This window comes from Vanacampus margaritifer, chromosome 6, assembly GCF_051991255.1.
Source record: "Vanacampus margaritifer isolate UIUO_Vmar chromosome 6, RoL_Vmar_1.0, whole genome shotgun sequence".
Lineage (NCBI taxonomy): Eukaryota > Metazoa > Chordata > Actinopteri > Syngnathiformes > Syngnathidae > Vanacampus > Vanacampus margaritifer.
In genome coordinates, this window is record NC_135437.1 from 20,902,876 (window position 1) to 20,928,447 (window position 25,572).

The window sequence follows — 25,572 nt, forward strand, 5'->3', positions numbered from 1 at the left end:
TATTGTGCTTCTTTATCATTTTGTTTGTATGATTTTCTGTGAATGTTGCCTTGTGATTGGCTGACCAGCAGTCCGTGTGACTCCAGCTCGCCTGCCAACCTAATGAGGATGTGACCCTCATGCACTTACAACTAACTGTCAACTGTTGTTCTTTATGAACAAAAAAAAATTGCTGTTGTTGGTGCACTTTTTGATTTGAGGTCGGCCATGAAAGCAGATTCAGTACACTTCTTGCCAGTGGTGGGCAGTGAGTTTCAGACGTGGGCCTTCCAATAAATATGTACTGTACACATTTGCATGGTGTTACCTGTTCCCTAATGGAGAAGACACCAGCGAAGCTTTATTACAGTAAGCGATGTCTGCCATCTAGTGGTGAACAGTTGTTACTGCAGTTTAAAATGCATTCTGATTAATATTGCGTTTGTATAATATGAGTTAAGCAGCAAAATCCACCTGTTTTTATTCATCAATTCCTATTAGTTTGTACTCACTTTCTCTTTTTGAAATTTATTTTGCAAGTTATTTGGTCAAATTTGGTGATGGGCTTTATTATATATATTATAATTTGGAGATGTTTATATTCCACCAATTCATTGCATTTTAGATTAGAGGGGCCACATAGAATTTATGTTAGAGAAAATGTTTGACTTCCACTTTATGTTCGTTTAAATTTGTTTTTCGAGCAAGTGTGTTAGTTTTATGTTTAAAAATGCTTTGTTTTAGTATAGTTTTCATTAGTTTTAGTATTCGTTTTATTTATTTTTTTCCAACATGGAGCATTCGTCGTGTGCGAGATTTAAAAAAATAATAATTGTATAATACTGACGTTTCTTCAGCTATGGGTGGCTTGGGTGGACGAGATCTAGTTTAGTTTTAGGCTTGTATTATTTTTTAAAGTATAGGCGAAGTTAAAACACAAGATAAAGAAACAAGTTTAAGTTTTGGCCGAAACATTATTGAAGTCAAACAAGACTGTTATTTACTATTTTTGTCCGTTGTTCACAAAATATTGTTTTATAACATATTATGTCATTACATTCATTCAGGATTCTTGTGTTTCTAGTAATAACTGCAAACTACTCCTCTTCATGTCATAATTTTATTACGACCAAATAGAAATAGTGGATTGTTCTTACATATCGCCGTTTTGACGTTTTTCTGGACTACTTAAATGGGCGTTCAAGGGAAATGTAAACAACTAAAAAAAATACCAAAAACAAATAAAGCGACGAACAAACAAACAAACAAATGGGCGTTCGGGTGACGTCATTGGCACGTTCGCGCCCCCCCCAAAAAACGCACGCGCGTGTTGACTGTGTTTCCTCCCATTATTCGAGCAAGCAAAGCGAACGCGAGCTGTGAACGTCGAACGGATGAATGGACGATGTAATCACGCACATTGGACGTTTTTTCCAGTGCCCCCAAGCCGACAAAGGTGAGCACAAAAGCTGACGTGATGCCACACGTCGACACGTCCTCCGGCCGAGCCAATACTTGGATGGAGTTGACCGCATCTGCTGCAGCTCTCAAATACTTTGCGAAAAACGTCTTTTGTAGCACCCAACGGTTGAAAATTATTCTTTGTAAGCTCTTATCACATTGCGTTTGACACTTAAACACGACACGACAGCACGTTTGCAGACTGGAGAGGTTGGACCTGTTCGTAAGTAATCCTGTTGTAAATATTGCTATAGTTGCGTGCAGTTGATTCAACGTTGAAGGGATGTCTTGAGTTGAAGAAACGTTAGTTGATGGAGAAACTGAATTTGCCATCACAAGCTGATGCTGCGTTCCCCCCAAGTAGGAATTTGGAAGTTCTCTCTGCTCTTGGTAAACGGATGAAAGCGAGTTTCTATATAAATGGAAAACTTTACTTGCCTGAAAAGCAGTGCAACAAAAATGCAAATGGTCTTAATTGTGATTATTGTTTTGGCCATAATTATGCAGCCTTAGAGAGGAAATTAACCCCAAAATGTTCTTGACAATAATATGTTGTATTATGCCCTAACTAGTCTAATCACAGCATTCTTGATTTGTGGAATATGAATAAAGCTGCAAAATCCACTTGTTTTCATCCATCTCAGGGGGCGGCCATTTTGCTACTTGCTATCAACTGAAAATGACATCACAGTTGCTCAGGGCTCACGCTGCATTCGAGGCAGGCGTGAAGTCGGACGCACTTGGATTCTCCCCGTTCCGAAATCAAAGCGTTATAGGCAAATGTAAACAACAAAGATGGCTGATTTCGATAAATTGTTTATTGTTCTGGTTAACGCAATCGGTCCATATCACGTTGGGTTACGTAAAGTTACTTATTTCAAAAAACTAATGTTATAACAAATAAATATATTTCTAATCCTGCAAATGATGTTTTACCATTGACGATCTTTGTCTTTATGGGGGGTCGACCGGGTCGCCATTGTTAAGCGATGTCAGATTGAACCCGGTCGGAGGTCTGAGTTAAAAGGGGCGTTCCTATTCATACTTCCTGGTATGAAGTCGGAAAAGTCCAACTTCCCACCTTCCTCGAATACAGCATCAGGTAACGACCAATCACGGCTCACCAGTTTTCTGAGTTTGGTCATGTGATATTCGCGAACTGAGCAAATTGTGCCATTTCCAGTCAACAGCAAGTGGCAAGATGGCCGCCGTAGATTTTGCTGCTTACCTCAAATTCCACAAATACAATACTAATCAGAAAGCCTTGTTTTTGACTAGTGGGGGGGGGGGTGCATAGAAAATATTATTGTAAAAAAAATCTATATATGGGTTGACTGCGAGTGGCAAGGAGACATTGAGTCATTCAACTCTATTTATTGGATATCATGTTTTCATAACTGCCGTAGCTCTAACTAAGTTCTGTGTAATTATAAATAACTGGGCATGGGCCGATATTAGATTCTGACAATATAATAACTGAGCAGAAATATCATCGTTATTAACATTACAGCTCTGAAATGTCCTTATAATATTTTGTTTCCCATTGAACACAAACCATTTTATTTTTAAACAAAATACAGAATATTTGGTACATTAAAAAAAATAGGGATGTAGCGATATCTTAGTCATGAAATGATAATTTTGGGGAGGTTGCGATGTAAAAAAGAAAAAGAAAAAAAGCCCACCATACTGTATAAATACTACTGATATTGTAAAAAAAAAAAAAAACCTTCATTGGAAAAAACAACAACAACAATTTGTGTTTTTATAATAATAATAATAACAACAGTGACAAAGGAATACACTTGGCCAGTCATTTTATTGTCATGTGCTTTTTTGGTTAAAGCTGCGCAAAGTGTCTATGTAGTTGACAATGCTGTGCTCAGCTGAAGGGCGAAAAGTCATATTTTTTTGGACGGGGATGATGAAAAATATTTGCTGGTACTACTGATTAATGGAAGTGATAATCGCTGCAGTGGCCAAAACATGCTTAATTAAAATTAAACCGCAGTAATACGCAAACCATTAGAGGGTGCTGGAAATGCACAAATGGAATGCAAGCTCACCCTTTGAACAGATGTGCTGCTTTTAATAATGTGACATGACGACGATATTGCGGCAATTTTAATACCGCCATATAGCCGTTATTATTACATCCCTATTAGAAACGTGTACCATGTTAAGTTTAAATAAATAAATGTTAACATTATTCTTATGTTTTAATCCCCCCTAGCTAGTGACAGTGACTGTTGAGCTATTTTTAGAATGCTGGCACCTACCTACGCATGTGCATGTTTTATTTTGTTGTGTATTTTTTGTTTTAAGGACAAGTTCATTGGAGGCAATTAACTTCAAAGACCTCCTGATTTACTCGAGTCTGCAAGTAGTCCATTCTATTGTGCACTGTTTTTAAGAACAGCGTATTACCGGTGACAGACAGTATTAGCAGATATTAAAACCTTGGCTTTTTAAAACCACGGTAAATCGTCAAACCGATTTTCGGCCCATGCCTATGAATAACCAACCGAAACCTCCAATGACAATAGCCCATTGCTGCTTTTTTTTTTTTGCATTAGGAAAAGTAGAGTTCACGTAAGGTTGCTGAAGAAGGCTCTTTCCAGCAACAGAAGATGCGCACTCGCGTAGAGCCTGCCCCTTATGGAAGCCGGCCAGAGTCTCACTCTCACCACATAGAACCGCACTACCCACCCTCAGGGTACAACCATAAGGTAAGAACGCTTATGAAAAAAACAAACAAGCAAGCCCTTAAAATTAATATGAGGGTAACCATAACTATGTACAAACATGCTGCAGTGCATGTGTGGAAGTCATCCATTTCGTCGGGCTTCGGTATGTTCTAAGCAAACCAGAATTTGATGTCAGTATTGTTTGACAATCAATTGACAATTCCAAATTGACATCACAAGTCAAAGTGGCGGTTTTATGCTGCATTTGAGGAAGGTTTGAAGTTCCGCCCTCAAAGCTTTTGAGGCAAATGTAAACAACAAAGATGGCTGACTCAGATAAATTGTTGTTCTAGTTAACGCAGCCATTCCAAATCACATTGTGTCACGTGAACATATGTCTTGTATTTACATTTGCTGTGAACGCTTTGAGGTTGGAATTGACACAATCCGAGTGGCATTACTCCGATTTCTCACTTTCCTTGAATGCAGCATTTTCCAAATTGACATCACAAGTCAAAATGGCGGTTTTATGCTGCATTTGAGGAAGGTTTGAAGTTCCGCCCTCAAAGCGTTTGAGGCAAATGTAAACAACAAAGATGGCTGACTCAGATAAATTGTTGTTCTAGTTAACGCAGCCATTCCAAATCACATTGTGTCACGTGAACATATGTCTTGTATTTACATTTGCCGTGAACGCTTTGAGGTTGGAATTGACACAATCCGAGTGGCATTGCTCCGATTTCTCACTTTCCTTGAATGCAGCATTTTCCCTCCGCTCATTGAAAAGCATTGGACTTTGGGTCGTTGTAATTTGATTTGTGAGGATTATTTTTATTAGAAAATGTGATAAAATATTGTTTGACTACTATAACAACATGCCTGGTTTTTATACTATAGTCACAGGTAAAACTAATAACTACAATAAGTCGTGGAAATGAAGCGTTGCATTTGGAAATAGCAGACATGCCCGGATGTTCCATTCCAATTGAAATAATTCACCTCTTTACATGTGACTCTCTGCTGTTTACATGCCTCACTACATTAATCAGAACAGCCGTGTGTAGGCCTGTCACGATATATGAAACTTCGATCGGTAAGAAAAAATGGACAATGCCTTTTACGTGCGTGTTTGTTTACGTAGGCCTACGTCATAAACATTCACTAGCGCTGCTCCTTTGCCTTTTCTGTCAGTCAGCCCGAGCTTGCCGACGTGCGAGCTGACACACACACACACACACTGAGGGTAGAGCGGTTACTACAAAGTCAAGGACCGACTTTCAAGTGTTTGACACGTGGTGTAAACCGTCAACTGTCAAACTCCGTTGACGTGTCAAACGTAATCGAATCCGTGACAAGCGGTTCCGGGCCCAGTGGTCGGCTCAGGAGGAGAAAGAAACTTGGAGTGGTACGGCTGACGTTGGTCCGAGCGAGTGGACGGCGGTGCGCTTAAAGGCGGCCGCAGGTCCGACTGCGGAGCGGCTTGGCAGTGCCGGAAATCCACGGCGCCGCCGAGTGGCCCGCAATAGTTTGTTGTTCAGGGAACCGCACCGAGTCAAGTGACGCCAGGAGCAGAGCCTGCGGGATCTCTTTTTCACCCCACAGTCAATTCTCTTTCAACGCAGCCCATTCATCCACAAAGCCGTTACCAGCCAGTGGTAGTCCAAAAAGGAGGAATATGGCGGCGGAACACCTTCAAAAGGACATGGAGGAGTTAAAAGCAGCAATGAGCACGATGATAAGTGTGATTAAAACCATAAATACTGAGCACGCAAGGAAGATTGAAAACTTTGAGAATCGACTTGAAGAGGTAGAGCTGTGTACCAGACTGAACGATGTCATTGTATCTGGCTTGATGATTAAACCAAGGTTACAAGCATCGAGGGGCACCGGATGTGAGAACAGAAATGAGGTGGATGTGATGACTGAGGAACAGGTAATCGCATTTTTACTATTGACGGCAGTAATAATGGAGCGTGTCACCCATTACCGGTTAAGAAAATGGAGGAGTGCGCTACCATCAATAATTATTCATTTTACCAACAGGAAAAAGTCGATTTACTTAGACAGGGAAACTAAATTAAAAGGTGCAAGTGGTCTTTTAAATCACTGGTGGATCATATCTGTATGGTGTATACTGCCCCCTACAGCGGCGGAGTCCCCTCTCCATATTCGCAAAAGAGCAGATGGAAACGGGCATAAGTCACATGTCAGTTTTGCGCATTTTCAGTTAATTCGCTTAAAACAATTGGATGGGAAACCTGACTACAGACTGTCAGTAAGTTGGGGGCTTTAGGACCCAGATGCGGGAAGGCAGAGCAAGGAGGCAGAGGTGCAGTCCAAAAAGAGGTTTTAATATCTAATCAAAAAAAAACTAACTTCAAAATACAAAATAAACTGAACTAACAAAACATGAAGCTAAACATGACAAAACAACTAAGGCGAGACTAACAACATGACATGGATCCTGATCAGGCAAAGAGGTCAGCGTGACGTGGCAAAAGACTTACGACTGTGGCAACAGCAAAAATGAACTGACACAGACGGGGGAGACAACCGACTAAATACACCAACACTAATGACATAACAAGACACACCTGGCTGAGGGCACTGATTGGATGACACATGAGGGTAATGGGGAAAGGTGGACACAATCAGGGTTGACACAGACACCACACAAGGAAGGGCAAGTGACCTGAAACAAGAGGAGTCAGACTTTTCACAATAAAACAGGAAATGACACGACAAGGGGAACACACAAGGAAAACAGAGGCTAAACATGACAGGGCCTAAACGAGACTGAAAATAAACATGACACAGACATGACAAAGAGAACAAAGGCCAGGGCCAAACGCTAAACATGGAATGCATTGTCTCTACCAAAAACGTGGTTCTACGGAAAGATTGTTTAGTATAACAAAGCAAAAAAGATTTAAAATATTTGTGACTTGCTGGAGCCAAATTAGCATAAATCAACAGAATTAAGAATTCAGTTTCTTGGTGTTTTAATTGATTAGTTATGCTCTGCATTCTATTGAATTGTATGTCTTATGATGTGCTTTCTTTTCTTTCCTCTGCTTATTGCTGTGCTTCTTTGAGACAAATAAAAATGGGTACACTAAAGAGATACTGTTTATTGTAAAAAAATAATGTTTTTTAAAAATGTTTATAAAAAGATCTTCTTTGCATCCCATTACTTGGAGTGCACGAGATCAAATGAATCCCTGCACTTGGGAGGTGTTTGCTGGATACACTGAGCGCATTGTTTGTCTGACAGAAGCATAGAGGAGGGTATAAAGGACGAGGCACAGCCATGGTGGGTGACAGTCTACATTGCATCAAGTACCTCATGTTGGTATTCAACTGCTCCTTTGTCGTAAGTATTTAATCTCTATGTGGCCTCACATAAGGTTGGTGTCGGTGTTATGAAGTAAGACTGTGGTTTACAGCAGTATATGCTTTAAGAACCACTGTCTAAAGCCTAACTATGGCAGGGTTTCTCCTTTATAGAAGACTGTGCCAAGTGTGTTAATCAGTGACTTACTGCTCCAGTGTGCATTTTGTCCACTTTCCATAAGTTTCTAATGTAACAATTTTCTGTCTCCTTTACCTGTCCCAACCAACCCCGCATCTCTTTTCCAGGTGACCGGGTTAATATTCCTTGCTGTAGGATTCTTGGTGGCTTTTGGCGACACAGACTCGGGTAATCTGATGAAGTCGATCATGCCGCTCAAAGTAATCCTCTACTGCGTGTTCCTCGGTGGAGCCTTACTCTTCTTTGTGGGCACCGTGGGTTGCTTGGGAACCGTCCGTGAAAATAGGTGCATGATCATCATTGTAAGTACACTGATATTACTGACGTGTTGCTATGTGCTAGGGCTGAACGATTTGGGGAAAATAATTCAAGATTTTTCTTAACTCATTCACTACCATTGACGGCTATAGACGTCAAAAATTCCTTTGAACTATTTAGTTAGTTTTTTATTAAGCTTTTTATAAGTTATTAGTTTGACTCCCCCCCCCCCACCACTTTTGTTAACAAGAGTATGACAACCAAGAAGAAAATTGTACATTTAGAACAGATATGACATTTTTGATTAATCGTCAGTTAACTAATGAAGTCATGCAATTAATTACTGCCATTGACGGCTATAGACGTAAAAAATTCATTTTAACAATTTCTATTATTTCCACTTTTTCCACTTTTGTTAATAAGAGTATGAAAACCTTAAAAAAATATTGTACATTTAGAACAGATCTAAAATGTGTGATTAATCGTGAGTTAACTAGTTGTCATGTGATTAATTACAATAAAACAATTGAATCGCCTGATACCCCTCATTTTTAATAATTTAATCGCCTGACGCCCCTCATTTTTAATACTTTCTTTAAAAAATAAAATAAAATAAGATTTAAAAAAAAAGAAGTCTAGCTCTTTTCATACTCTTGTTAACAAAAGTGGGAATAAAAGTTAAACTAATAGAAATATTTCAAATAAATTTTTTACGTTTATAGCCGTCAATGGCAGTGAATGAGTTAGTATTGGGATTTGATAAGCAATTGTTGAGTTATTTTTTAACCTGTGCAGTTGTTTTTCTGCATGTGAAGAGCATGCTTTTAGACATGACATGGATGAATGAGCCCAATGACGGAGGCACACGGGGTGGCCACGACCCCGCCCCTCGGCCAATTTTTTTCAATTTAAATGATTGGTTTTGATCAGGTCATGTTCAATAAAAAAAAAAACGTGACTCATGTAACTGCATTGGATTAAGTTTTAAATGTAAATATTCAAATTTATTTCATACTAATGCACCAAGTAAGAGCAAGACGTTTCTGCTATTTACAGCATTGCTACTTCTGAGAATGTCTTCCATATAAAATTAAAATTGGTACTGAATGAAATCCTTAACTGAATCAAAAATCAATGTGAATCGTACATCGAATCGGGGCCTTCCGAATCGAATTGATTTTGGAAATCTGAATCGATACCCAGCCCTATGTGATACTAAATACCAGGAAAAAGTTCCCCACGGGGAAAATAAAAGTATATCGTATCGTATCGTAAATGTAACATCCTAATACAAGAAGGAGCCAGTCATATGCCTCTTGCCTTGTGCACAATGCTGAAATGGGTCAAAATGGCTCGTCTCCCATTGAGAAAATGCTTCTTAAACCAATATGATAATTTTATTTAGATTTTAAAAAAAATCTAGAAACAAAATCAGAAAGGTAAAAGGTGCATGGTAATGTTTATATAGCCTACAATTTACAGCTCAATGCCATCTCGCTTGATTTCAATTTATGTATGCCATTTAGCAATAGCAATAATAATAATAATAAGTTCAATTCAAATGATCCTACCACTGTCTTGACCCGATGCTGTCTTTTGCAGTTCTTTGTGTTCATCACCATCCTCTTCATAATACAGCTGTCTGTTGGGATTTGGGCCTACACGCAGTTTGAATTGGTAAGCTCCAGTAGCTGGTGAGGTTTTCACTTATTTTGTCAATAAAATGGCGATACCGTGTCTTTGCCTGATCCTTTTCATGCGTCTCTTTTCAGTCTAATGAAGACTTTAAGAGAGACTACGAGAATTCCGCTTATCCTGCGTACAAAGTAATGTGGAAGGAAGTGATGAATACCGTAAGTACGGAGCACTGGTGACAGCGCTTGCACGCCGACAGCCGCGAGAACTCGTACCGTATTTCGAAGATTACGCACCAGATTACAAGACGGAACAATTCACTAACACATGCTTGTGAAACCGAACTCTTCTTGTCTTGTCTCATTTCAGTATCGCTGCTGTGCCATGGAAACCGCCCCCAAAAAGGACTTAGCCAAAATTCATGTGCTAAAAATCTGCTGCGACGTGATATATCCGCTTACAAATGGAGGAGCCAGCGTTGACAACACAAATTGTCTCGATGAAGAAAATGAGAAAGTCACACATGACGTAAATTCCAATTCTTTTGACCCATATGCGACATGCATCTCGATATTTTCATGCCATGTTTACAGTACAATTCCGATTGTATTATTTCAAATCCAACCCGGGTCTATTTGGTATGTTGTATCTCAATGCCATTTGTATTATGCTATGAACGATCAGGTCGTGCTCATCCGTACAAATCTGACCTATACGTCATGAAAAGCTCAATATGCTCTCCCGCGAGGGAGAGTGCTTGCGAGACTACTGACAATCCGTCCATGCATCTGAAAAATTGTTTTACAGTAATACTTTTATGATCATTTTAATCCCACATGAAGCATAACTCATTCACTGCCATTGACGGCTATAGACGTCAAAAATTCATTTGAACTATTTCTAATAGTTTCACTTTTTCCACTTTTGTTAACAAGAGTATGAAAACCTAGATTTTTTTTTTGTAAAATATATTTTCTTTAATTAGGCGTGTCTGACGATTAAATTTTTTAAATTGTAATTAATCGCATGACTTCAATAGTTAACTCACGATTAATCACAAATTAATCTCCGTTCTAAATGTACAAATGTACAGGTCTAAATCTAAATGTAGGTTTTCATACTCTTGTTAACAAAAGTGAAAAAAAAACAACTAATAGAAATAGTTCAAATGATTTTTTGACGTCTAAAGCCGTCAATGGCAGTTAATGAGATAAAATGGACATGGGGGATGATCGAGTAATTCAGTACGCAATGACGTCATCTTTTGTAGACGTTTCCAACTCCATGAAATGAGTGACATTTCATTTCTCACAACTATTTCTACCTCCATGGATTTATTTTTAACCTTTTCAAATGAAGGTCTATAAAACGCCGCACTCCGCCAATTAGGGCCACCCTCGGACTTCAATTCATCACGCCTTTGGTGGTTGCCTAGAAATGTCCGCCTTATGCCTGAGGTCACAATGCGATCAATATTACCATATGAACCTTGCGATACAATAATTATTACGATACTAATTGGAAGATGTTTCAGCCATGTGGTCAAATAAAAAGGCTATTGTAAAGATATTTTTAGGCAAATTGTTACATAGAGCAGCTTAAAAAAAAGAAGCTTACAATACTGTAAAAAAAATAAAATCTTTAAAAAAAAGCTAACTAGGGGGGAAAAAAACACAATAATGTATTTTGTATATAATAACAGTTCACAATGCTGTGTTCGACTGAAGTGGGCAATAAGTCATATTTTTTGACAGACTTGAGAGATTTTGAAATAATTACTGGTATGACTTATTTATGAGAGTGATAAACGCCACAGCGGCCAAAACATTCCTAACTAAAATGAAACTGGGGATGTAACGATAACGTAACAATATCGTGATATTAAAACTGCCGTCGTCATGTCACGATATTAAAATTTCCATTTGTGCAGTTCTAGCACCCTCTGGTGTCTACTTTTTTAGTGCAGTTTTAATTTTCATATGGCGCGTCTATGTTTAAAATCCACGCTAATGGTCAGATGAAGGGGAACGTAATATGCGTGAAGCGTGTCAATATGTAGAGGAACTCAATGTGAGCGTGCCATAGCAAGTAAGTGCCTCAATATTAACTCATTCACTGCCATTGACGGCTATAGACGTCAAAAATTCATTTGAACTATTTGTATTAGTTTAACATTTTTCCCCACTTTTGTTAACAAGAGTATGAAAACCTAGATTTTTTATATTGTACATTTAGAACAAATATAAAATGTGTGATTAATCGTGAGTTAACTATTGAAGTCATGCGATTAATTACGATTCAAAATTGTAATCGCCTGACGCTCCCAATTTTTAAGAATCTTTTTTGTTTTTCTTAAATCACGTCAGGCGATTAAAATTCTTAATTGTAATTAATTGCATGACTTTAATAGTTAACTCACGATTAATCACAAATTATATATCTGTTCTAAATGTGCACAAATTTTTTTCGAGGTTTTCACACTAACAAAAGTGGAAAAAAATGTGAAACTAATAGAAATAGTTCAAAGGAATTTTTGACGTCTATAGCCGTCAATGGCAGTGAATGAGTAAAGTGTTATTAAAGATTGTAGGTTGTTTATATGCATTGCTGTTATGTACAAAAACACTATTTTGCTTTTTTTTTTTTACTATATTGTGACCTCTTTTTTTTTATGTCGCCAACCTCCTCACAATATCGTGACAATTATCGTATCGTGACCTTCATATCGTGATAATGTGATTTTTTTTTGTATATTGTTACAGCCCTAAAGCAATTCTGCTTATTCACAGCTAATTGATACTTGACTACGCTGTCCTTCATCATGTGTCCACAGGGTTGTTTTAAGGTACTCTTCAATTTACGACAATATTACGTCTACGGCGGGGCCGCCTTGTTAATTCTGGTGATGATCTTTCAGGTATGGAGATATTTTAGGTCAGCTACGTTTCTTGCTATGTACGGTGGAACTGTAACCAAAGAAGTTGCAAATGATGCAATGTCAACTTACGTCCAGCTGTCGTTTCATTATGTTCTAACGCTTCTGTTCTTTTCCGCAGCTTCTCGCCATGTCCGTTTCCATATGCCTCTTCAGGGGACTCCGGGCTGGATAGTTGGTTTGGACTGTTTTATTCCCAAGAACAAAATATTGGAATATGTGAGGAACAAAGAAAATCAAGACTTGTAAATAGATTGAACTCATTTTGTTTGGTCATGGTAAAACATTAAAAAAAAAAAAATTGTTAAAATGGCTGCTTCACAGCTGGACTTTGGAGGTAATGTACTGGGCTAAAGGAACACACTTACTGCTGGAAGTATTACATGCACATTACTGGCCACACAATAGGAAGTAAATATTGGAGACAAGCGAAAAGATTTTTTGTGTTGCTGTCTGTATGCAAGTAGGGCTGGACGGTTATGAAAAAGTAATTTGATATTGAAATTGCGGTTAATTTATTCAACTAGGCCTGCTAAAACTCCTCAAAACTACCACTATCGCCTCCTGGCCATTCATCCAATTTTTATTCTGCTACACACCTTTGCTGTCTTGCATCATAGCGCACATTTAAATTGGGAATAAGCATCTCATCTCATCTTATTTTGATTTTGATATATTTGCAAGTCTTGGGATATAAGGGCTTGACACACGGGAGACGACAAAGGACAGCGGAATACGTACCTCATCGCCTCCCAGGTCAAACTCAACACACGGGACGTGATAAGCAGTCGTGACGGCAGTGACAGACGTCGCCCTCTTGTTTTCAACAGATTTGATTGGCTATTAACTCATTCACTGCCGTTGACGGCTATAGACGTCAAAAAATCATTTGAACTATTTCTATTAGTTTCACATTTTTTTCCACTTTTGTTAACAAGAGTATGAAAACCTAGAAAAAAATGACTGTACATTTAGAACAGATATAAAATGTGTGATTAATCTTGAGTTTAAATAAGTAATCAAACAAAAAAGAAAATATAAAAAAATTAGGGGCGTCAGACGATTAATTTTTTACATTGTAATTAATCGCAAGACTTCAATAGTTAACTCACGAATAATCACAAATTTTATATCTGTTCTAAACGTACATAAAAAAAAAAATCCAGGTTTTCATACTCTTAAACTAATAGAAATAGTTCAAATGAATTTTTGACGTCTATGGCCGTCAATGGCAGTGAATGAGTTAAATTAAAGGCAATCTAAATGTTTTCCTTAAAAACACAAATTTCGCTGCAGTATGTAATTCCGGTATAAAGATTCAGAATATATTATCATCATGCTCATTATTATCAATCATTACAGTATTATTATTTTAACTTACAAAAACACAAAATCGGACAAATGAACCCTGGAACCAACCCTTGTAGCGGCCTTTTATCATTTGCGTGAAGTATCGCACAATAATGTGATACTGTGTTCATTGGCTCATCAATGAAGCCTTCACTGATTGGTTGTAGCTCCCGGCGTCGTCCTGGTTCCATAGGAAATGAATTGCGAGACACCGCTTCCCGTGTGTTGCGCCCATTACTGGGCTGACCTGCGACCTCGACTGAATTACTTGAATCATTGACAACTAACATTTAATATAACTTGAAAGGACAACTACACATTAAAATGGGAGCAAAGTAAAATACGAATACACTGAAATAAAAAATAAAAAATACCGGCTGTTCCTGCTGTGCACATGTTGGTCTCTTGGAGGCAGTGTGGTACCGTGCATGCATGGAGTTCACATGATGCAATAAGAGTAGGAGAAAGTTTGAGCGATTGAGCTCTAACTTTTTCACAAATGCGAAGGAAATGTGCCTTTGAATAATATGTTGGCTCCTACAGCCTTTGTATGTGAATATTTGGTATTTAAAGGAATATCACTCCTAGAGCTCAATGCTAATTTACCATTAGCATGCCAATAGGTTTATGTGTTGATTTAGCATTAGCACTAGCAATGTTTTTTTAATGAGACATTAATTTAAATATACAACTAAACACAACAAAAAGGATTACGCTTTTGTTGTGTGTTTAGTTTGACAGTAAACTCCACCTGGGGTGTTCATTAAACAGCTGAAAGCACGCTAAGGGACGGCGGGATCGCAAAACGTGACGCTTGCTACACAAGCAACATGGTGCATTCACAATGCGTGACGCCGTTATGCATCTTAATCGTCACTCGAAATCTCAATAACGTTTCGATAAATTGCCCAGCCCTAGTGTAAAGTAGACTGGATATAAGAATCAGATGAACCCTTTGCAGAAGGTATTCTCCTCTTTGAAGAATATTTATTTTGGGTACATTTAAGGATATGTCTTATGTACACTCTGGCTGCTACCCTTTCCATTTATTTTTGTATATAGTAACTCCTTCCAAATGCTCTTTTTCACAGCCACAGTTCTATTATGATATATTTTATTGTATAACCTCTAGATGAGTGTGTCTATATACTGACTGTACTTTTCAAATGTGTATGAACTATTTTGTGAGCTTATTGCTCTTTAAGGACCCTCGCAGATTTAACATCAATGTGATTTAAATTTGTCTATATTGTTACTCTTTTACTGCTGTGATTTTAGGCATTGAAATGCTTATGTATACATTTGATCCCAATAAATGGCATTAGAACTAAGTCTCCTTAAAAAATTATTATTTTTTTTTTTACAAAAGCCTTGTAATTGTTAGAATGTGGGACATTATGCAATGAGTTGCACTGTTAACCCAAAAGGCTTTGATAATTGCAGGGATTGTCCATGGAGCAGAGGCCGTGAGAAAATACTTTCACCACTTGGGGGCAGCATCTCCCTCCTGGTACGCCACATCAACCTGTCAGGATTAGTATTTTTTGGAAATTCCATTATCATATATTCCATTGGTTTTTATTTCATTTTCGAGTAGTTTTTTTTTATTTTAGTTTTCAGGGTGGGTCTGTATTAGTTATTTAAAAAATGCTTAGTTTTAGTTAGTATTAGTTAAAAAAAAAAGTTCATTGGTAAAATGAAAAACGCCCTTCTGAGCGTTGCGAATTAAATGAAAAAGCAGGTAACGCGACCCATTGGAGCCAAAAGTCAAACACGCAAAATTGACACCTGGGAGCGACGTCATCTGAAGGTGCTTTTCTATTGGCTGCTGCTAATTTAGGTCACTTCTGTGCGACAATAAACGTCCTTATTCCAATCTCATATTCAAAATAATTACCAAAGACGAAAACTAAGGATATGTTCACCATATAATTAGTTTTTCAACAAGGACATTGCTGGAACAATTGCTGCTGCTGCTGCCGCCTCCATCTCCTCACCTTATATACTACTTACGCACCTGAAATATGTTTATTTAAAACTGCTGCTGAATAAATCATCTGCAATGAGGGACCTCACGAATGCTATTTTTAGACAGCAAGGTCACGTGACTTCCGCAGCTTGAACCGGAAGAAGGTCAAAATGTACCCGGCTCAATTAACAACCAACATATGCAAGTAGTGTTTGTTTTGTTCTCGTTTATTCCCGGGGGGAAAAAAACATGCCGAGTAAACACAGCTGTTATTGAACTTGCAGAAACGACTCCAGACACAACAACGGCCACCGCCGTCCCGAAGTGGTAAGCGATTGTCTTAAAACACCGGACGACAATAATAAATGACGAGGAAATAGCGTTGCCAAACTTGCCACTGTTGTTCGAACCTGTCTTGCTTACTGCCTGATTTTTATGTGTATTTTTATTTAATTTTTGCATTTCGTGCAGCTGTAACATGTATGAAAATGTATCTTTAGGGCCTTTTCTAAATTAAGAAAACAGGTTTATAAGCGGGAAGGATAAAATAATTGAAAGAATTGAGGTATAGCGAGTGTTGGTTGTGCACAAGAATTTCCAAGTAGAATTGTGATCGGTACACACACACAAAAGCAATAAAAATGTACCCCCCAACAACTGTCAAAGACTTAAGACAACCAGATATGACAGACAGGGCATATGATACTAAAGGATAGCTTGTTCAAACTTGATTGAAAGTGTCAAGTAAGCTCTTTTTCAGCTCTCGACACTCAAATCATCTCTTCAATTGAACACCAGGGATATCATTCTTGGACAGAATGGGGTAGATGCCACGGACTTCCAGGTTTTACACATCAGCGCCGTTTCCGGCCACTGCTGGCCGCGTTCCAACACTCGCACTCCCACCCCTGCGTCCCCCAACCGCACGCTCCCGCTCATCGGCGGGAGGGCGTCTCTGCTATCTGAAATGCTTAGGACACTACACACTCGCAGCCTCGCACCCGTCGACGGGAAAGCGCAACCGAGGGGCACAAAGGCGGAAGCGCAAGTACTGGGACCCGGCCCAAACGTCGCAAACCGGAAACGGAAACAGAAACAAAGTTGATGGGTGAGACCCGGAAGTCGGAAGTCCCGCCTCCTCCGTGGCATATAGTCCATTAGTACGGGTGTGCCCCCCTCACTAGCCTCATGAATATGAATTAAGTGTAGTGACGTATATCTTGCGGCAACCCATTAAAGTTACATTTTATTTTAATACTTTTTTTTTTTTCTTGGAGAGCTCAGTATTGTTCATTCGGTAATTTTACCGATTTGACATGTCGTCATCATCATTGCTCTCCTTTTTTTTGTGTGTGTATTATTTTTTATTTTTTTTTTGGTATGTGGGTGAATATGTGTATGTGCGTGCGTGCATTCATTAGTTCACCTAAAACCTATAAAAAATAAAAATAAAAAATCCCATACCGTTTCCCTAAACCGAACACTTCCAGCCAGAGTCGTGAGGCCGTCAGGAAACCCGAGAAAGGACAGAAGAAAGAGGAAAGTGAAATCCAGCACCGACCAGACACCACCCACCGGGCCACCAACCAGAGTCCTTCACCAACCCCAGAGACATCTAAATTTCAACAAATCAGGGAGACCTCAAGAGACCAAAGGAGAGACTGAGGAAAGGAAGGAAGGACAGACGAAGCGGAGTGAGATCCACAGACACCAGCCTCCACCGATTCAATGACCTGAGGAAGATTGTGTCTGAGTTTCGATAGATGCTGGTGTGGTGGATCTGGCGTGCATGAAAATCTCCACCAAAGAGAGGAGCCGTCGACCCCCGCCAGGACAGAGCAAGCGCAACACCTCAGGGCCCCCCAGGCCGCGGCAGCGCCAAAGGACGACCCCCGGGCCCCGCAGGGGCCACCGGCCGGAGAGCAAACCCAGGAGCAGGAGCGCCCCCCCACCCCAACGCGCCCCGCGCCCCCAACCCAACGTAGCAGGACGGGGCACTGCAGGCCCGACAGGACACCCCCGCCCCGCCCATCCACCCCAGCCGCCCCCAAACCCCCAGACACCCTCCCACCACCACCACCCCCCCCATTTTATTTTAATACTGAATTAATTGTAGTATTAGTCTGTCTACAGTAAGTGCGTTACATTCTAGTTTTTATGTCTGCCTGTTTTGGTGCCTTGTTTGTTCCTTCAATCTCTTGGTGATAATTGTTGGACGGACTTTCCAGCCGTGCACCTGAGATTGATATCAATCAGCAGAATGCTGAAGTGTAATGTTGTAGGCAGAGAGGTCAACTCAGGATGGCAAAAATGGAACATTGAAACTATTGAATCATTTGGAACAATTGATAATAAAAAAAAAGAAGAAAGAATTGATCTTCTGAAATGTTTGAAACATCTCCCCACAGCGACATCTGGTGGCCGAGCAGATGTCAAGCAGTGTTGCCAAATCGACAGTAAGGAAAGTAGCTGTTGACTGTCTTCCATCACGGAAGTTACCTAATTAGCAATCAGCATAAAATTGTAATGGATGCCATAAGAGAGAGAAATAATATCATGGGAGTGAAAAATTAAATTTATCATTTATACCTATGATAAAAGGTTCTTCAAAGCATTTTTAAAATCATGTTTTCTGGTCTTTTTCTTGCACTGTATGTTATTTTAGTCATTTTACACTGTAAAAACTGTTGGGTCAAAAGTAACCCAATTAGGGATCAAAAATGGACCGATCCACTTTATGGGTCAATTTGACCCAACTTTTTGGGTTATTTTATACAAAATGACCACATTTCTTGACCCAAGTAAAGGATATGACCAATATTTATGAGTTGTTTTGCACTAAAAGACCCATTTCTTGGCTCAAACTTGGGTCAAATAGACCCAAGTAGAGGATCGGTTCATTTTTTTACCCATAGTTGGGTTATTTTACCAACTGTTTTTAGAGTCTACTTTGTAATTCTTTACTTTAACTGTGTTTGTCTATTTTGTTTGTTAATGCTTTTTAATGCCGTACTTTTATGTAAAGCACATTGTAGTTATGTTGTGTATGAAATGCGTTATACAAATAACTTGTAAGATTCTATCACACATCAAGTGTCTGTGTGATTTTATTATTTTTTATATTTTAAAGAATATTCAATTTGTTGGGAGTCCAGGTTTGTCCGGGTAGTACATGCATTTTCCATGCAAGGTTCCATAAGTGCCCCGGTACCAAACAAAGGCCCGAGCCGAGGGGTCGATTGTCAGGATGAGCATCTGGAGTTAAAAAAAAAACAAAAAAACACAAGAGCATCTTTATTTTAAATGTATAATCATTTGGCTGTGATTATGTCTCTTGAAGAGCAACTCTGCAAACAACCAATTGTATTGTATGGATTCACACAGCAGAATTTCTACAATTCTTCTTCCTATTAAAAATAACTTTTTTTTTATAACAGTCTTCAAAATAATGTTTAACACCCCCGCCCCAACACACACACACACACAAAAGATTTATCTCCACTTGTGTACCTCTTTGCTCCAGAGAAGTCTTGTCGCACCACATCTCTTCTTTCCTCATAAAAATTCCAAGTAGAGGAAAAAACGGATGAGAGAGCAGAAGAGGGGCAGTTTGTTTTAGCCCCCTGTTTGGAGAGGAAACTTTCATTGCCTGATGATTTACGACGGAATGGACTCCCACGAGAACTAGAACAAGTTCTGTTTCCTGAATGTATTTGACATCAAACTTAGCTCTCTTCCTTGTGCTGTTTATCGTGTGTGAAAGGTGTTAGGTGTTGGCCATCAAGGAGAATCCCCCGAAGACCAGACGACTCCCATCGTTTTTGGTGAGATTGCTCGAAGCCGACGTGAAAATGTAAGTATTCAGCACGTGCGGCAGCACAAAGGGAACAAGAGGGGCTGCTTAATGCTGTCTAGATTAGACCAGCCTTTTGTGATCGGTTCATTTATTATAAACTAGAGGATGCAATTTCTGGAGAAATTGCTTGTGAAGGACGAGAGGCTGAATGAAAAATTGTAGAAGAATTTGGAATTATACTGAATAACATGGAATGATATACAATGACCTGGGCAATGAGCTGAACATGTTGAAGTCGGAATGGTTTGATGAACCGGTCAAATTTTTTTTTTATTAAAGCAGAAAAACAAAAATAGATATCTTATTTTTTGGCTTTTATTAATAAGTTTTGAAAAAAAATCAATAGGGATAAGATGGTTCCCCAATTCAGGTCCTCAAGGTCTGGAGTCCTGCAGGTTTTAGATGTTTCATTCCAATAACGATCCTGATCTTTAGTATCAGGTGAGTTTGTAGGCGGAAACATCTAAATCCTGCAGGACTCTGGACCCGAGGACCGGAATTGGTGAACCCTGAGCCAAACGCTTGGAACACAGTTGAACGAAGAAAGGTTAAAAGTTGGAACGGTTTGTATCCATCAAAAAATGTAGAAATTAGAGAACAAAAACAAAAAGTAATTTTGGCATCTATTTATAAATTTGGGGGAGAAAATTGTGGTAGGGTTAGCTGAATAGTTTAAAGTTGGAACGTTTGAATTGGTCAAAAAAAATCTAAACAAAACAAAAAATGTAAATGTTTGCCTTTATTTTGTAAAAAAAAAAAAGAGGATAAAATGTCAAATGGAGTGCATTTATATAGGGCTCTACTCAATATAGTGCTCAAAAGCTGAAGTTGGACCAGAATGAATAGCTAAAAAAAAATGTAAAAATTAGAGGAGTAAAAACAAACAAAAAATCATAAATTATTTTTCTTTTTTAATCTTTCCCAAAAAATTGCATTGAGGATAAAGTCTCAAATGAAGTGCATTTATATAGCGCTCCACACTATAAGGTGCTCAAAAGCTAAACGATTGAATTTGGAGCAGTATGAATTGGTCCAAAAAAAATTGAAATTAGAGGAGATATAAAATAAAAAACATAATTTTTGGCCTTAATTTAAAAAAAAAAATTGCAGTAGTCTTAAGCTGAACAGTTTAATGTTGGAACAATTTAATCGGTCAAACAATGTAGAAGTTACAGGAAAAAAACAAAAAAATCTTAATTTTTGTCTTGAATTAAAAAAAAAATTGTGGTAGTGATCAGATGAACAGTTTAAAGTTGGAACAGTTTCAATCGGTCAAAAGGATGTAGAAATTAAAAGATAAAAATATCATAATTTTTGGCCTGTATTTTAAAATTTACACCCCAAAAATTATATATAATAATAATATTGATGATGATAAAAATAACCAAATAAAAAGTAACAAATGAGAGAAAGGAATGAATTTTCCTTTAAGCTATTTTTACAGGTGTTTTAAAAATCAAGCTTCCGTGGCCATTTTTAGCGCAAAAGTTTGTCAGCTCAATTCTTAATAAATTGTCCCACGGCAGCCGTATCTGCGCTTCCACAGGGTCGCTGTCATGACGCACAACGTGGTGCCCATGAGTCGGGATAAAACAGGAAGTGAGCAGGGAAGGCCAGGAAATGAGTCTGTTGGGATGAGACATTTCTCAGGCCAAAGCATTTTTGGATTCAGCTGACAAAAAATAAACGATCCCATGTGTGACGGCCGCATAATGTTGCATGCTTACAAACAAGTCATCTTTAGCATGCAGTTGATCTCTTTCTTTTGTTTCCTTCTCATCCAATGTTTCCACAGTTTGTACGCCCCGCTGGGGGCTAGAGCATCATTTTAGCGACACATCTCGCACGCCATTTTCTCTCACTGTGGCCCTCACGGCCGAGTTTTCATTTCTGCCTGTCAATCAGTGTGCAGTCTGCCAAAGGTCGACTGTTTGTATATTTTCGACCTTTTGAGCTCTGCAGCAGGCGGGCTTCTTGAGCAAATGCGCCGAACACGGCAAGACATAAGTGAACAATAAATCATAGCGATACTCCAGCGCCCCCGTATTCTCCAGCGTCATAATTGAAAGCATACCGACCAGAAGAGAAACAACGTGCGGCTCTGGAGTGAAGCGCGGCGAGGGGGACACACTTGATAATAACTTGATTGTTGTTAAGAGGGAATCAGCAGTTGGTCTGCTGATTATACCGGTAGTTTGGCAACTGTTAACTCATTCACTGCCATTGACGGCTATAAAAGTCAAAAATTCATGTGAACTATTTCTAATAGTTCAACATTTTTTCCCACTTTTGTTAACAAGAGTATGAAAGCCTGGGAAAAAAATGTACATTTAGAACAGATATAAAATTTGTGATTAATTGTGAGTTAACTAAATAACGTCATGCGATTAATTACGAAAAAATGTGCGCGATTTAAAAAAACTAAGAAAAGATTATTAAAAATTGGGAGCGTCAGGCGATTACATTTTTTTAATTGTAATTAATCACATGACTTCACTAGTTAACTCAAGAGTAATCACAAATTTTATATCTGTTCTAAATGTACAAAACGTTTTTTTCAAGGTTTTCAGATTCTTGTCAACAAAAGTGGAGATAAAAATAAAACTAATAAAAATAGTTCAAATGAATTTTTGACGTCTATAGCCGTCAATGGCAGTGAATGAGTTAATATTGAGGCACTTACTTGCTATGGCACGCTCACATTGAGTTCCTCTACATATTGACACGCTTCACGCATATTACGTTCCCCTTCATCTGACCATTAGCGTGGATTTTAAACATAGACGCGCCATATGAAAATTAAAACTGCACTAAAAAAGTAGACACCAGAGGGTGCTAGAACTGCACAAATGGAAATTTTAATATCGTGACATGACGACGGCAGTTTTAATATCACGATATTGCCGTTATCGTTACAACGATGGCAGTGAATGAGTTAAAAATCATGTCTATTTTTTTTTTTTACTGCTTAGGCCAATGGCGTTTATGGAGAGTCTTTTCATTGGTCTAACAGGAAGTGGAGAAATTACATTAAACGTGTTGGGCTATGTTTTCAAACTAAGGAATTGTTTCAAGTAAGCGAAAGCGTCAGCTCGAGTGCTTGATTTTAGCACCGATTTACAACCCTGACATTGCTAACGATGGCTTTTAACGAGCAGCTCAAGTTTCCACTTGTTTATAGAGCATGCTGCCTGACCGGTCCATCGATGGAGAAATAAAGCATGTGAATGAGGAATTGGATTTTTGCCTTTTTTTGCCATATCGGCAGGACCCTAATGTAGCGGACTGAACTTTGAAGTGCCCTAATGGTCCGCATGGTCCTGTTACCATGCAGGCCTCTATTAAGGATGTCAGTGGAGCCTAGCTGGGGCAGTGTGACCCATTAGTTTTAATGAGAGCTGTCCAGAGCACAGCGGGCCGCTCTTTCTGCGCTCCACAAACTGTTTATTTATGTCACCTACCTGCTTTTTAGAGTACGTGGCCTTTTAAGTTGCATGCCATTCTATGGTTTGCGATTTCATTTCATATGATCCCAGGCTGGCTGACTCGGTTTTGCTAGTTATACTGAGTTTGAACCAGGGTCATGGTAATGAACGCTTTCATTAATTATAGTAGAGCTTAATCGACAACTAACAAATTATCAATATTAATCGCTATTTCAAATTGTACATCCACCCATCAATCTTCACAATTTTTGTCATTTTTTGTCATTCTGACTACAACTTGAACTTGAAATGTTTTGGCTTTTATTTTAGGGATGCAAATGTTTTTTTTTTCCTTATCGGATTAATCATTAAGATAATCAACATATTAATGGATTATAAAAATAATCATTTGGTTACACCCCTAAATTATAGTAAAACAGCCCCACATTGTTAGCAATTTGCTGCAAATATTTAGGCATAATTTCTGTTTATCGCATTGACAGCAATTCTATATATTAAAAAAAAAAAAAAAAGCAATGACAATCAGTTTTGTATTTTTTTATATGGATTCTTTAAAAAAATACAAGAAAATACAGACTACTAAAAAAAGATGTGTACTAATATAAAAGTAATAAATTTCAACAATTATAAGTAAGATTGCATGTTTATATTTTGGAAACACTCAAGATAATGATGTTGCACAGCAGATTGCGCGACATATTATATTATATTATTATAAGAAGACAAGTCTAATAATTGATTGACAGCAGCCATATAACAGACAGTTTTTTTTTCACCCATACCTTGCAAAAGTATAATTATTATTACTATTATGATTATTATTATTAAAAGAAGCCTTCCAGTTTAAACTGTTGTGCAATTCTAAAAAGGCTGCAACTGTCTACCTGTCATACATTCTTTGCAGGGCAAAGTCTGCACACTGTACCAGTGGTGAGCTTGGCCCTTTTTGTCTTGCTTTGTCTTGCTTTGCTTTGATACAGTTGCCTTATTAAGTCAGTATTTTTAAAAAATGGAACACACTTTTGCCTTAAATAGGACCATTTTGTTAAACCACAACAGCAAGTAGGCCCCCTCTTATAATTGTGAACATTCTATAGTGTAGCCTCAGATGAACTGCACTGAAGGTGTATGTTGTATTTGAAAGATGAAACTTCATGGGGGTGTTTTAGATTTTATTACATCATCACTTCAATCCATCAAATGCAAAACAAGTTACCTGTGTACAAACAAATGTCCAGCACCTTGAGCAGATGTCATGGTGCTAAATATGGATGGCTTAAAGCAATAATTTTGCAACATGGAACAACATGAGACTTCTGTCCCAGTGGGAGTATAAACACACAATTCTCAAAATTGTAAGTGCAATAACTTATTGCAATGGCACATTATATAAAGTCACTACCATAAGTAGAAATACTTGGTTATTATAGAAAAAAAATGCTTGAAGCCATTAGAAAATTAGAAAGCAATTTAAACAGTCAAAAGCCCGGAGCGAAATTTTCTTTCGAAATATAGCTGAATACAATGTGTATTATTTGGCAAAATCACCGTAATACTTCAATGGTTTGGCTGTTGGAGGTCCATTATTTGACACAAATGTACAAGCAACAACAGAACAACAGAATACATATTGCTCACATTCACACAAAAACAACTTTTCAGTAGTATCATCACGGAAAGAGCTGCAGTTTAAAGCACGGGAAGGTGGACTAACGAGATATACCTGCAATTTCTTTAATCGCATCCTGCACTCTAATAACAGTTGGGTCAAAAATAACCCAAATTGGGTCGAAAATGGACCGACCCAAACTTTTTGGGTTGTCAAAGTAAATGAATGACTCCCAAGCAATCCAATTTTTTGGGGGGAGGTTGTTTTGTGGGTTGTTCATTTGACCCAACTTTTTAGGTTAGTTGAATAACACAATTGAATTTGGTCAGAAATTAAACAACCCGACATTTTGTTATTTAACCCAAAATGGTAGGTCAAATTAAATTAATAACCCACATAGCAACCCAATTTCTTGGGTTATTTTGTGGGTTATCCATTTGTCCCACCTGTCTGGGTTAACTGAATAACACAATTTAAATCGGCGAGAATTGAAATGACCCAACCTTATAAGTTACTATATTCACCCACAAAACAACCCAATTTCTTGGGTCCACAACCCAATTCCTTTGGTTGTTTTGTGTGTTATCCATTTGACCCAACCTTTTGGGTTAATTGAATAACACAATTGCATTCAGTCAAAAATGAACAAACTCAACTTTTTGAGTTATGTAACCCAAAATGTTGGGTCAAACAAAATTAATAACCCACAAACTAACCCACATTTTTGAGCTGTTTTGGATTCATTAAATAACAAAATTGAATCCGTTCAAAAATGAACTGACCCAACTTTTTGCGTTCTGGGTTATTTCTGAACCAGCTGTTTTTAGTGTGTTTTTGTTTAAATTCAGAAACTGA

General features: G+C 38.3%; 1 protein-coding gene and 1 long non-coding RNA gene across 6 annotated transcripts in view; both read left to right on the top strand.

Moving 5' to 3' along the window:
- The first annotated feature begins 7,405 nt into the window (after positions 1-7,405).
- LOC144054170 (tetraspanin-18-like) lies at positions 7,406-13,358 on the top strand. The gene is made up of 7 exons (XM_077569308.1): positions 7,406-7,500; positions 7,767-7,961; positions 9,520-9,594; positions 9,690-9,770; positions 9,922-10,080; positions 12,386-12,469; positions 12,609-13,358. The coding sequence occupies exons 1-7, from the start codon at positions 7,438-7,440 to the stop codon at positions 12,660-12,662; spliced, it is 711 nt and encodes a 236-aa protein (XP_077425434.1). The 5' UTR covers positions 7,406-7,437; the 3' UTR covers positions 12,663-13,358.
- A 2,578-nt stretch (positions 13,359-15,936) lies between these two features.
- LOC144053660 (uncharacterized) overlaps positions 15,937-25,572 on the top strand; it is a 64,798-nt gene continuing 55,162 nt past the window's right edge. For all 5 annotated transcript variants that reach the window (XR_013294487.1, XR_013294486.1, XR_013294485.1 and 2 more), the window contains exons 1-2: positions 15,937-16,133; positions 19,570-19,659. This is a non-coding gene — a long non-coding RNA (uncharacterized LOC144053660). The remainder of the gene's footprint in view (positions 16,134-19,569; positions 19,660-25,572) is intronic.